General features: G+C 42.2%; 1 protein-coding gene across 5 annotated transcripts in view; it reads left to right on the top strand.

Moving 5' to 3' along the window:
- The first annotated feature begins 621 nt into the window (after nt 1–621).
- ppp2r2d (protein phosphatase 2, regulatory subunit B, delta) overlaps nt 622–13950 on the top strand; it is a 111668-nt gene continuing 98339 nt past the window's right edge. For 2 of the 5 annotated variants that reach the window (XM_070876777.1, XM_070876776.1), the window contains exons 1-2: nt 623–830; nt 1011–1091. In XM_070876777.1, coding sequence (XP_070732878.1) covers nt 1080–1091 — 12 coding nt within the window. In that variant the 5' untranslated portion in view covers nt 623–830; nt 1011–1079. Of the gene's footprint in view, nt 831–1006; nt 1092–5176; nt 5255–13950 lie in introns of those variants that run through there. The other 3 variants (XM_070876779.1, XM_070876778.1, XM_070876774.1) reach the window with 2 other exon arrangements.

Genomic DNA, 13950 nt, shown 5'->3' on the forward strand with positions numbered 1-13950 from the left:
AGCATTTTGGGAGCTCAGCAGTATCAACAAGTTTTCAAGGTTGGCATTAATGTATGGTCGATGTGCTGGGTCGGGGAGAGATGCTCGGAGAAACTTTGCAGAACTTTTCCTCAGGAGATTGGGTTGGATACACCCCATGATACAGTTTGTTTAGCGTGCTCTGTCAAAAAAGAGGCTGGATGGGTGGATTGGCCTTTTCTTGTCTCCCCAGCCTATGCTTTAAACTCAAAGTACATCACTGGTAATCCTTTAGAAACTTTTACCAAAAAAATTGCATTTCTATTTCACAGTTGCTGAACAACAATCTGCTGGTTATTCTCCCTAGCTTTTAATGCTCAATCCAAGGCATGATTTACAGTACATCCAGGGCATCCTTCCTGATTTGCATCTGCAAAACATCAGCTCTTAGCACTGAAAAAATGTGGTGGATTGGGGGGGGGGGGGGCGATCATTTTAAAATGGTAGTCGCACGGAACAGTTGCATGCCAACTTTGTGAGGCTAAAGTGTGTGGTGGTCCCAGTGGTGCTGGTGTGCACTTTGTCACTCCCTCCCTTGCAGCTGCCGCTTTAAGAGGCCCGGCAGCGCGCGCGCCGCTCCATCGAGCTCGAGCCCATTTGGTGACGTCAGCGAATCATGCCGTCGGGCAATGTTCGCCATTTTGGGGAATCACGGACGGCTGGAGCGCGCTGATCTTTCCGCCGTCACCTTCCCGACCAAGCCATTAGCCGCTCGGAATTGCAGAGCAGCCGCCGCCGCTCGCCTCGCTTAGCTCCCGCCCGCCCGGCCGGCCGGGGGAAGCTCGCTCCGTTTTATCTGAAAGCCATGGCGGGTAAGAGTGAGACGGTGTGTGTGTGTGTGTGTGGGGAGCCGGCGCCGGCTCTGGTTCTGGCCGGGATGGGAATCGGGGCCTGCTCACCTCTCCATGTCTCCTCTCCCCGAGAGTGGGTGGATGCGATTCGGACAGCTCCCTCCCCCAAAACCTGCCTCAACCCGTGTGTTTACTTTGCAGGGGTCGGAGGCGGCGGCGGCAACGACTTGCAGTGGTGTTTCTCCCAGGTGAAAGGTGCCATCGAGGAGGATGTGGCGGAAGGTGAGGCGTCCGCCGAGCGCTGGCGCCGGGAGGGGGAGGGGGGGGCGAAGTTGTCATCTTGCTGTCAAAGGTCACGCGTTAACTCATCAGCTGCTCCCAAGCCGCCGGTGGTGGTTGTTTTTTTCCTCATGAGTTGCAGCGAGTGCTCGCACTCTGGGCCGCGCCGTCTGTGGCCTTTCACACGGCAATCTTTTAATCTTTGAGCAGCACACCGAATAAAAGTTCCCGTTGATGCGAGTGACGTAAATGTTCTGCGTCAGCCCCTGGTGTGAACGACTGGGTGAAGAACAGGAGTAGGCCATACGGCCCATCGAGCCTGTTCCACCATTCAATAAGATCATGGCTGATCTGATCATGGACACAGGTCCACTTTCCTGCCTACTCCCCATAACCCCTTATCGTTTAAGAAACCGTCTATTTCTGTGTTAAATTTATACAATGTCCCAGCTTCTGCAGCTCTCTGAGGCAATGAATTCCACAGATTTGCAATCCTCAGAAGAAATTTCTCCTCATCTCAGTTTTAAATGGGCGGCCACTTACGGGAGGTTTTACTGCAGTTGTACAGGGCCTTGGTGAGGCCTCACCTGGAATATTGTGTTCAATTTTGGTCTCCTAATCTGAGGAAGGACGTGCTTGCTATTGAGGGAGTGCAGCGAAGGTTCACCAGACTGATTCCCGGGATGGCCGGACTGACATATGAGGAGAGACTGGATCAACTGGGCCTTTTATACATTGGAGCTTAGAAGGATGAGAGGGGATCTCATAGAAACATACAAGATTCTGACGGGACGGGACTGGTTAGATGCAGGTAGATTGTTCCCGATGTTTGGGAAGTCCAAAACCAGGAGACACAGTCTTAGGATAAGAGGTAGGCCATTTAGGACTGAGATGAGGAGGAACTTCTTCACCCAGAGAGTTGTTAACCTGTGGAATTCCCTGCTGCAGAGAGTTGTTGAATATATCCAATGAACTGGCATCAAGAGGGAGTTGGATATGGCCCTTACGGCTAAAGGGATCAAGGGGTATGGAGAGAAAGCAGTAAAAGGGTACTGAGGGAATGATCAGCCATGATCTTATCGAATGGTGGTGCAGGCTCGAAGGGCTGAATGGCCTACTCCTGCACTTATTTTCTATGTTTCTATTCTAAGATCATACCCTCTAGTTCTAGTCTCCCCCGTCAGTGGAAACATCCTCTCTGCATCCGCCTTGTCAAGCCCCTTCAATCAGACACATTTCGATAAGATCACCTCTCATTCTTCTGAATTCCAACGAGTAGAGGCCCAATCCACTCAACCTTTCCTCATAAGTGAACCCCCACATCTCTGGTATCAACCTAGTGAACCTTCTCTGAATTGCCTCCAAAGCAAGTATATCCTTTCGTAAATCTGGAAACCAAAACTGCATGCAGTATTCCAGGTGTGGCATCACCAATACCCTGTATAGCTGTAACAAGACTTTCCTGCTTTTATGCTACATGTCCTTTGCAATGAAGGCCAAGATTCCATTGGCCTTCCTGATCACTTGCTGTATCTGCATACTCTCCTTTTGTGTTTCATGCACAAGCACCTCCAGGTCCTGCTGTACGGCAGCACTTTGCAATCTTTCTCCATTTAAATAATAACTTGCTGTTCGATTTTTTTTTTTCTCTGCCAAACTTTCCAACATTATACTCCATCTGCCAAACTTTTGCCCACTCACTTAGCCTGTCTATGTCCTTTTGCAGATTTTTTGTGTCCTCCCATCTTTGTATCGTCAGCAAACTTGGCTACGTTACACTCAGTCCCTTCTTCCAAGTAGTTAATATAGATTGTAAATAGTTGGGGTCCCAGCACTGATCCCTGCGGCACTCCACTAGTTACTGGTTGCCAACCAGAGAAATGTGACGTGCTCCACATTATCTGCTGCTGGTGCTTTTTATAGTTTAAAGGGAATACTGACTCGATTTCCAGGGATCTGCTCAAATACACATTAAAGACATCGGTCTCCAAGTGCTTGAAGTAGGTTTATAGTAATGTGTGGAATTCCTGGCACTTTTAGATTCCCAGTGATTGAAAACCAATCCTATTCGAGCGTTTCAAAACGGATATTTGATGTTCAGGGAACTAATGTGGGAACTTAACTATATGTGTGTTTTAAAATATCTTGTCAATACCCCCAGTTTAAAATGTGGAGTGTGTTAGAAAGAAAAACAACACACAAAGTTAAGTTCCCACCTTGTATACTAGAAGTAATCTCATAAATACAGCAATGTGTCCTTAGCTTTCATATTTTTTCATAATCATATTTTAATTTTAAATATATTAATATATACTGCACTATTATTGATCATGTTAATATATGAACTCTAATGTTTGTCATGTGTGGTAGTAAAAATGTCAATTTCTTATTTTATTTGACAAGTAGATGCTGGTGATTTCTCAAATGTTCCAAGGACACTGATCATGAACTATTCAAGTTTCTGTTAATTATGCCATCCAAAGCAATGAACAAGCTTAATTGTACCTTTTTTTATATAGTCAACTATTTACTATCCTCCTTAAATACAGCAAATTATTTCCTGTATATACACCACTGATATGAATTCATTTTTGTTAAACATCAAAGCATTGCCTCACTGGAACATTCAGAAGCAGGAATGATAATGCTCATTAAGCGATAAAGATGAGAGGTAGTGCAGTGATTTATATCCATGGGGCAAAGCCTGATATATATTGTATCAAGGGCATTGTTTGTAATTCTGGTGTACTAATTGGAGGTTGCAGATTTTTGCACAATCTGAGAAGTAACTGCACAATCCATAATACATTTTATTGTACTTTTCACCATGAGATTTGGGTTTGCATCTATTAATAAAGGAGAGACCATGAGGATGGCTGAAATGGAAAATGTCAAAATTCACACACTGGGTACAGGGTGCTCTTTAGGTTAAAGTACATTTTTGAAGTACATTAAAAAGGTCATTACTCTATACTGTACTTGACCTGTGACTGATTGTTGCTGATACTGGGTGTCTATAATGGAAAACACATTAAAATCCACTAAAAATAGATTTATGATTTACTTTTAACTGTGATATAAAATAAGGATGTCTTAATTTGCAACACCTAAAGCTCTGATTGGGCCCCTTTGATGACAAGTCCTGATTGCTGATTAGTCCCCCTTGGAGGATAAGACACACTGAGCAGTTTCTCTGGAATGTGTAATTAGATCCTCTCTGCCTATGTAATCAGAAACTTTGCAAAGTGTAATTCGAGCCCTTCTGACTGCTGACTCTAGACAGAACAGAGCTCACCTCTCGCCAAACAAGGTCCTTCCCCATCCCCGCCCAAGTGCCTCGCCTTCCGCTGCCCAAATTCCTGACGTGCACCTCTCTTTCCCCCCGCCCCCGAGCGCCTGATGTGCAGCTCCCCCCCAGAGCCCGGGTTCATGACCTTTTCCCACCCCCCAACCCAATTTCCTGACCTATTTCTCCCCCGCCTCCAGCCCAAGTCTCTGACGCTTTCTTTCTCCACCCCCCACCTCCCCCCACACCAAGTTCCTGACCCCTTATCTTGGGCATCGTATATAATGTATATATTTAGCTCAGAGTTCACTTCCATTGCATGTTTTAGGATCCATTATGTTGAGCTTTGCAGATAGGATTAGAAAGAGGATAGCTATGAGTGTGTTTTGTCCTTTTTTGAGGAATATTATTGGATTATGTATTTTGGCAGATAACTTGAAATAGTACAAAGTATAATAGCCTTGTAATTTCCTCTTGTCTGTTATTGCAACCATTATTAGCATAAATATAAAGAAGAAAAGTGACATTAATAGAATTTGTTGAGACTGAGGAAGATAAAACTTACTATGCTTTAATTTTGGATAAATGTTTCTCTCGTAACCTACCAATTCAGTTCACTGGCTATTTCAATCTGTCAGGTGTGTTAACGTAGACAATAACAAATGGTATGAAATGTGTTACAGAGCTATAGTATATAAGGGTATGGTATACAATGTTACAGCCTTGAACATGCTCCCAGTAATTTTGTATATTTTTATGTTGTACATCAAGTTTATTGTAATTTGTATCTTCTATTTCTAAGGGAGAGTGGCAAATTGGATCCGAAATTGGCTGAGTGGCAAATTGGATCCGAAATTGGCTCAGTGGCAGGAAGCAAAGGGTAATGGTTGAGGGGAATCTTTGCGACTGGAAGGCTGTTTCCACAGAGCTCAGTACTCTGTCCCTTACTTTTTGTAGTATATATTAATGATTTAGACTTAAATGTAGGGGGCGTGATTAAGAAATTTGCAGATGATAAAAAATTGGCTGTGTGTTTGACAGTGAGGAGGAAAGCTCTAGACTCCAGAAGATATCGATGAACTGGTTAGTTGGGCAGAAAAGTGGCAAATGGAATTCAATCCAGAAAAGTGTGAGATTAAGCACTTTGGGAGGGGCAACAAGGCAAGGGAATACACAATAAATGGGAGGATACTGAGGTGTGGAGGATCAGAGGGACCTTGGAGTATATGTCCACAGATCCTTAAAGGTAACAGGACAGGTTGTTAAGGTAGTTTTAAAAAGGCATATGGCATGCTTTCCTTTATTAGCCGAGGCATAGAATAGATGAGCAATGAAGCTATGCTAGAACTGTATACAACATAGCTTGAGTACTGTGTGCAGTTCTGGTCACCACATTACAGGAAGGCTGCGATTGCACTCGAAAGGGTGCAGAGGAGATTTACAAGCATGTTGCTAGGACTGTAAAGTTTTAGCTATGAGGAAAAATTGGATAGGTTGAGGTTTTCGCTGGAACAGAGGAGGCCGAGGGGAGATTTAATTGAGGTGTATAAAATTATGAGGGGCCTAGATAGAGTGGATAGGAAGGACCTATTTCCCTTATCAGAGGGGTTAATAAAATAACCAGGGGGCATAGATTTAGTAGTTGGTAGAAGGATTAGAGGGGAGATGCGAAAATATTTCTTCATCCACAGGGTGATGGGGGTCTGGAACTCACTGCCTGGTAGAGGCAGAAACCCTCATCAATACTTGGATGTGCACTTAGAGCCTTAATCTACAGGGCTACGGACCTAGTGCTGGAATTAGGCTGGATAGCTTTTTTGACCAGCACGATGGGCCAAATGGCCTCCTGTGACGTAATTTTTCTATGATACCACTGATAATTGCTCGCCAGTTTTTGCTATTTGGATGAGTTTTGCTATTTTACAACAACTTGTATTTATATAGCACCTTTAACATAGTGAAATGTCCCAAGGCGCTTCACAGGAGTATTATGAGACAAAAACTTTGCCACCAAGCCAGATAAGGAGAAATTAGAAAGTTTGGTCAAAGAGGTAGGTTTTAAGGAGAGTCTTGAAGGAGGAAAGAGAGGCAGAGAGGTTTAGGCAGGGAATTCCAGAGCTAGGGCCTAGGCAACAGAAGGCACGGCCACCAATGGTTGAGTGATTATTATCCGGAATGCTAAGAGAAGAGGGCAGAATTAGAGGAGTGCAGACATCTCGGGCAGGGGGAGTGGGGGGTTGTGGGGCTGGAGCTGGAGGAGATTAGAGATATGGAGGGATTTGAAAACAAGGATGAGAAGTTTGAAATAGAGGTGTTGCTTAACCTGGAGCCAAAGTAGGTCAGCAAGCACAGGGGTGATGGGTGAGCGGGACTTGGTGTGAGTTAGGATACGAGCACCCGAGTTTTGGATCACCTCTAGTTTACGTAGGGTAGGATGTGGGCGGCCAGCCAGGAGTGCGTTGGAATAGAGGTAACAAAGACATGGATTAGGGCTGCAGCGGCAGATGAGCTGAGGCATGGGTGGAGACGGGTGATGTTACGGAGGTGGAAATAGGTAATCTTAGTTTTGCTGCGCATATGTGGTCGAAAGCTCATTTCGGGGTCAAATATGACACCAAGGTTGCGAACAGTTTTATTGCATTTTGTGCCAAGAGTAAAAGCTTAATGTTAAATAGGGTTGCAGTAGTGTCAATGGGCATGAAAAAAATATTTTACTAAGAATTAATGTTTTCATGATGGTTGTACTTTTTTTTTAGTAGCTGAAGGATGCTGAATATTTAGTGTAAGAACTTGGATTTATATAGTGCCTTTCACGATCTTGACACGGCACAAACTGCTACACAGCTAATAAACATCACTGTTTTGTAAGCAAATATGGCAGCCAATTAGCCCACAGCATGACCCCAAAATAACTGAGAGGAGTGACCCAGCTAATCTATTTTGAGATGTTCAGTTGAAGGATGAATTAAGAAAATGTCCCCAAGTGCATTCTGAATTGAAGACAAAGATCCACTATAATTGTCCATTTTTTGTGTAGATGTCCGCTCTGCACCCACTATCAGGCTGCTGATGAAATTTTCCATCTTAACCGTATACAAGAGGACAAACTTTGACTTCCGTGCATTAGCAGAGTATATATGTCTAAATTTTCTATTGTGAATATGGAGGGGAAACTGAGTTCAATGTATTTTTTTCCTGGAAAGGTGAAACTTAAACTTAATGGTTTACTTGGTATTTATTTCATTGCTATTTGTAGGCCTGTGTTTGCCTATATAACCATGACTCAAGTTTTATTGTAATTCAATGGCTGTAAAGTGATTTGGGACATCTTGAGGATATGAAAGGTGCATTATAAATGTGCATTCTTATTAAATAAAAAGAAAAGAATCTGATTCTTTTAATTGCTGAAGGGAACTGATGTTTGCACTTGGGTTGCAGTTACAACATTCTGACATGGCTTAAGTGTCCGAGTTTGGATTTTCCATCCAGAGTGACTAAGATCAGTCAGATCAGATCATGAAGACCAACCATTGTTGTATGTATTATTACAAGTTATCTGACAAAATAGAAAGTATAAAATCCTCCTAACTTCCTAAATTGCTGACATTGAAAATAATCAGCTCAGAAGTGGTTTTAAAATACATGTTTCATTTGTTTTGAAATAATTTGTAAAAACAAACACACATTGTATAGATTGAGAATTATATTGACATTATTCTGGAACATTTTTCACACTATGCTCAGCTTGTCACGTAGCATCCTGGGAATCGCAGGCACAGGTGAATTCGGTAGCCCCCTTCAGCTAGCAGAATATTGGCTCTGGGATGAATATGAACTCCAAGCCCAGATTTTTTGACAGGGCCGTGGCCTCAGCAAAAGCATTAATAAAGATACTCAGACACAAAAGACCGCTTTATAGGTAAGCTTAAGCAAGTTACTGTGCAAAATGCAATTTTTAACTTTTTAATGTTAAACCTTATTGTGCTGTCGGGCCTTCTTGAACTGCTGCAGTTGTGATGGTTTCTTGCTGTTGAGTAGGAATTTCAGGATTTTACTCAGTGATGATTAAACCAGACATTTTGTAATTTTAGTGTCCTGTTTGAACCTGAGTTGAGCTTTGAACCACATATTCCTTTCCATCCAGCATAGCTCTGCTACATATTACCTCAGCACTTTGCCACAGAACCTCTTTTAGAAACATAGAAAATAGGTGCAGGAATAGGCCATTCGGCTCTTCGAGCCTGCACCTTCATTCAATATGATCATGGCTGATCATGCATTTCAGTACCCCATTGCTGCTTTCTCTCCATACCCCTTGACCCCTTTAGCCGTGAGGGCCACATCTAACTCCCTTTTGAATATATCTAACGAATTGGCCCCAACAACTTTCTGTGGTAGAGAATTCCACATGCCCACAATTCTGAGTGAAGAAGTTTCTCCTCATCTCGGTCCTAAATGGCTTACCCCTTATCCTTAGACTGTAACCCCTGGTTCTGGACTTCCCCAATATCAGGAACATTATTCCTGCATCTAACCTGTCCGATTCCATCAGAATTTTATGTTTCTATGAGATCCCCTCTCATTCTTCTAAATTCCATTGAATACAAGCCTAATTGATCCAGTCTTTCTTCATATGTCAGTTCTGTCATCCCCGGAATTAGTCTGGTGAACCTTTGCTGCACCCCTCCATAGCAAGAATGTCCTTCCTCAGCTTAGGAGACCAAAACTATACACAATATTCCATATGTGGCCTGACTAAGGCCCTGTACAACTATAGTAAGACCTCCCTGCTCCTATACTCGAATCCTCTCGCTTTGAAGGCCAATATGCCATTTGCTGCATTCACTGCCTGCTGCACCTGTATGCCAACCTTCAGTGACTGATGTACCATGACACCCAGATCTCGTTGCACCTCCCCCTTTACCAATCTGTCACCATTCAGATAATAATCAGCCCTCCTGTTTTTGCCACCAAAGTGGATAACCTCACATTTATCCACATTATACCGCATCTGCCATGTATTTGCCCACTCACCTAACCTGTCCAAGTCACCCTGCAGCCTCTTGGCATCCTCCTCACAGCTCACACTGCCACCCAGCTTAGTGTCATCTGCAAATTTGGAGATATTACATTCAATTCCTTTGTCTTAAATCATTCATGTATATTGTAAATAGCTGGGGTCCCAGCATTGAACCTTGAGGTACCCCACTTGTCACTGCCTGCCATTCTGAAAAGGGACCCGTTTATTCCTACTCTGCTTCCTGTCTACCAACCAGTTCTCTATTCACATCAGTACATTACCCCCAATAACATGTGCTTTAATTTTGCGCACTGATCTCTTACATGGGACCTTGTTAAAAGCCTTTTGAAAGTCTAAATACACCACATCCACTGGCTCCCCCTTGTCCACTCTACTAGTTACATCCTCAAAAAATTCTAGAAGATTTGTCGAGCATGATTTCCCTTTCATAAATCCATGCTGACGTGGACCGATCCTGTCACTGCTTTCCAAATGTGCTGCTATTACATTTTTAATAATTGATTCCAACATTTTCCCCACCGCCGATGTCAGGCTGACCGGTCTGTAATTCCCTGTTTTCTCTCTCCCTCCTTTTTTTAAAAAGTGGTGTTACATTAGCTACCCTCCAGTCCATAGGAACTGATCCAGAGTCGATAGACTGTTGGTAAATGACCACCAATGCATCCACTATTTGTAGGGCCACTTCCTTAAGTACTCTGGGATGCAGACTATCAGGCCCTGTGGATTTATTGGCCTTCAAACCCATCAATTTCTGTTAGCGTTAGTGTTTTCTTAGAAGAATCACTCAACACTCAGAGTCGGTTCCAATGCCTGGCGGCATTTAATAACGCTCAGCGGGGAGGAAACACACAGGACCGTATCCAGGTTTCTCTCCACAGAACAAAGAGTTACATGTACCTTTATATGTTTCACAACAGTTACAAAACAGTTTACTACAGTTACACAGCCCATCACGGCTGGACACAAGCCAATCACAACGATTATAGATTACATATAGGTTCTTTTAACCCAATAGAATTCTCCTAGTATCCAGGGAACCATATGTTCGGTTATTGTCAGCTTGGGCTGATCGATGGCTTTATAGGTTCTCTCCCTAGTTCTTTCATCTGGGAGAAATAATTGGTATATAGCCTTGTTTACAGCAAATGGTTTCCCTCTTATCTTTCTTCCTGGGGAATTAATTGGTTTATGGCCTTGTTCACAGGAGATGGTTTCCTTCTTATCTCTGTCTTCCCAGGCATTCCTACAGTGGGCCTCACAGGGTTATTGCTCGGTCAGTGAACGTTCAACAGTTCACAGTTTGACTACCTGATTTCCCATAATGCCTGGGCAGCCATTTTATGTGTGTGTCCATTTAAGCTTATGTGAGTTTTAAATATCCAGCAGGTGCCTAATGCCTAAATCTATACATATATTTCTACTCTCTACAACAATTCCCCTAACACAATTTGCTGACTAATAAGGATCTCCTTTAGTTCCTCCTTCTCATTAGACCCTCGTTCATAGTATTTCCGGAAGGTTATTTGTGTCTTCCTTAATGAAGACAGAACCAAAGTATTTGTTCAATTGGTCTGCCATTTCTTTGTTCTCCATTATGACTTTACCTGATTCTGACTGTAAGGGACCTACATTTGTCTTCACTAAACATTTTCTCTTCACGTATCTATAGAAGCTTTTTCAGTCAATTTTTATGTTCCCTGTAAGCTTACACTCATATTCTAAATTTCCCCCTCCTAATTAAACCTTTTGTCCTCCTCTGCTGAATTCTAAATTTCTCCCAGTCCTCAGATTTGCTGTTTTTTTTTGGCCAATTTATATGCCTCTTCCTTCGATTTTAACACTATCCCTAATTTCCCCGGTAAGCCACGTTTGAACCACCTTCGCTGTTTAATTTTACGCCAGACAGGGATGTTCAGTTGTTGAAGTTCATCCATGTGATCGTTAAATGTCTGCCATTGCCTATCCACTGTCAACCCTTTAAGTATCATTCGCCAGTCTATTCTAGCCAATTCACATCTCATACCATCGAAGTTACCTTTCTTTAAGTTCAGGACCCTAGTCTCTGTATTAACTGTCACTCTCCATCTTAATGAAGAATTCTACCATATTATGGTCACTCTTCCCCAAGGGGCCTCACACAGCAAGATTGCTAATTAATCCTCTCATTACACATCACCCAGTCTAGGATGGCCAGCTCTCTAGTTGGTTCCTCGACATATTGGTCTAGAAAACCATCCCTTATACACTCCAGGAAATCCTCCTTCACCGTATTGCTACCAGTTTGGTTAGCCCAATCTATATGTAGATTATCATGGGAAAAGTTGACAGGATAACTTTTGTAGATGTAGATTAAAGTCACCCATGATAACTGCTGTAGCTTTATTGCGTGTATCCCTAATTTCCTGTTTGATGCCAACACCCCAAACTTGACTACTATAGTGCTCTATACTGGCTTCCCATTTTTCATTCTTCATGAGCTTAATTTGTCCATAACTCTCCCACTTCTCTTGACCCGCACAAAGTTGCACCCGCTTATCACCCCAGTTCTTACTGACCTAAACTGGCTATCTGTGCTTTAAGTCCTTTGTTTTAAAATCCTTGTTCTCATCTATAAATCCTGCTATAGCATTGCCGGCACAGTCACGATGGGCCGAATAGCCTCTTTCTGTGCCTTAAATCTCTTGATTGCTCCATCTTACATCTGTAATCTGCGACCTGGACTAGTTTCGATGGGTCGGAGAGGAATTTCCCAGATTTCCCTTCCACCACCCCCCCCCCCCCCCCCCCCCAGCCAATTGGCCTGGGTTTTTAAATTTGTTTTTGCCTCTCCCAGGAGATCACATGGTTTCGGGTGGGATGGAATGTATATGTTGTGATACACAAGGTATCGCAATTGTGTGGGACAGGCTTGATGGACCAGATGGTCTTTACTTGTCCCTCATTTTTTGTATGTTTTCATATGACTCTATATACCCCAAGGACTCTCCTCTGACTGCTGTCCATTTTATGTTTCTTCTGCTCCGCTGTTGGTTTCAGAGCTTTAAGCTGCCTCAGCACTATTCTTTGGAACTCTGTCCCTGAATGTGTTCACCCCTTTCTACCTTTTAAACCTTTTTCAAGGCGCATTCCACACTTTTGATTACCCTTTCTAATCTTTTTCTTGGCTCAGTGTTGTTCCTGTTTGTGAAGCATATTGGGATGTTTCTTTACGTTAAAGGCATTATTTAAATGCAAATTGATAATTCATAAGCATTTAAATTGAAAATAATTGAACCAGTGCTTTGAGGGCTGGATAATAGAAGCTCTCAGGCCAGATCTTGGGACACTGCTGCACTAATGCATATGTCATAGGATATCACCTTTGAGAACTACCAGGCTTTTTTCCACTTGTAACAATGGTCTGGATATGCCCATGTGTTTAAGTTCCTAAATTAGTTTCTTTCACATTTGTAAAAGAAACTCTGCTGATGAAAGACCCTTTTGAATCTGTAATGCCACAATGAAAGAGCTCTGGTTTTACTTCACTGAGAACTTAAAAGCCTATATTTTCCATTCAGCATTACTTTAGTGTTATTTTAACAGTTACTGCCAACATTAATCAGAAAGTCACCTTGCTGACTACCTGTAGTCATTTCTATAGCTACTGTCTCTACATTTGGATACAAATTAAAGCATCCAAATTCACATCCACTGTTTCCAACAAGATTCGTCATAATCAAGTGGTGACAGTAAAACAGGTCTGTTTCTTGAAGTGCAGGACACAGCCTATTTAGTTGTCAAGTATATGTTGTGCACTGCGGGGAAAAATTGCAAACTTATCTCTTTCAAAATCTTCCATCTGCATTTTTATCCTGTCAACTTTTCCCATGATAAATTCCTGTATCCACATTTATTATGGAAACTGCTGCGCCAGAATTACTGGGAGAGAGCGTGACCAGTTTACACTTAGTTTCCATTATAAATCTGGATATAGCAATTTATAATGGGATATATATTAAAAAAAAGTTTAAAATATGACTTTAAAATGGGGAGAAGATTATATATGCATTCCCTGATCCAAATATCCTTGGCCTCTAACCCAGCATTATCTGAATACTACATTTGGTTTTAAGTTCAACACTACAGGATATTAAAAATCTTGTGTACACCTGTGCTGCTTGTCCACAAACTTCATTTCTGGTTGAAATTTTTCTCATTTTTATGCCAGCATTTAACATTTGAAATTCCTTATGAACTCCCTTGTATTTGAATTCCCCCATGTCAGCAGATGTCATTATTGATAGATCAATTGAATATTCCGATGCTTTTCAAAAAAATCTCCTCCTGGTTTTTTTTCGGTAATTGAAGTTTCTAGTGTCCAAAATAAGGCTATAAGCAAAACAAGTTACATATTTAATAAGTTAGATTTCTTTGGTCATTTAATACCTTTTTATTAAAAGTTTTACTTGAAGACCATTGCCTCTCCCAGAAATTTTGGGTTAGACCTCTATATATATTTTTGCCTGAATGGTGACTTTGTTAGCATAAAGCAGGTC

The sequence above is a fragment of the Pristiophorus japonicus genome, chromosome 3 (assembly GCF_044704955.1).
Source record: "Pristiophorus japonicus isolate sPriJap1 chromosome 3, sPriJap1.hap1, whole genome shotgun sequence".
NCBI classification, from domain to species: domain Eukaryota; kingdom Metazoa; phylum Chordata; class Chondrichthyes; family Pristiophoridae; genus Pristiophorus; species Pristiophorus japonicus.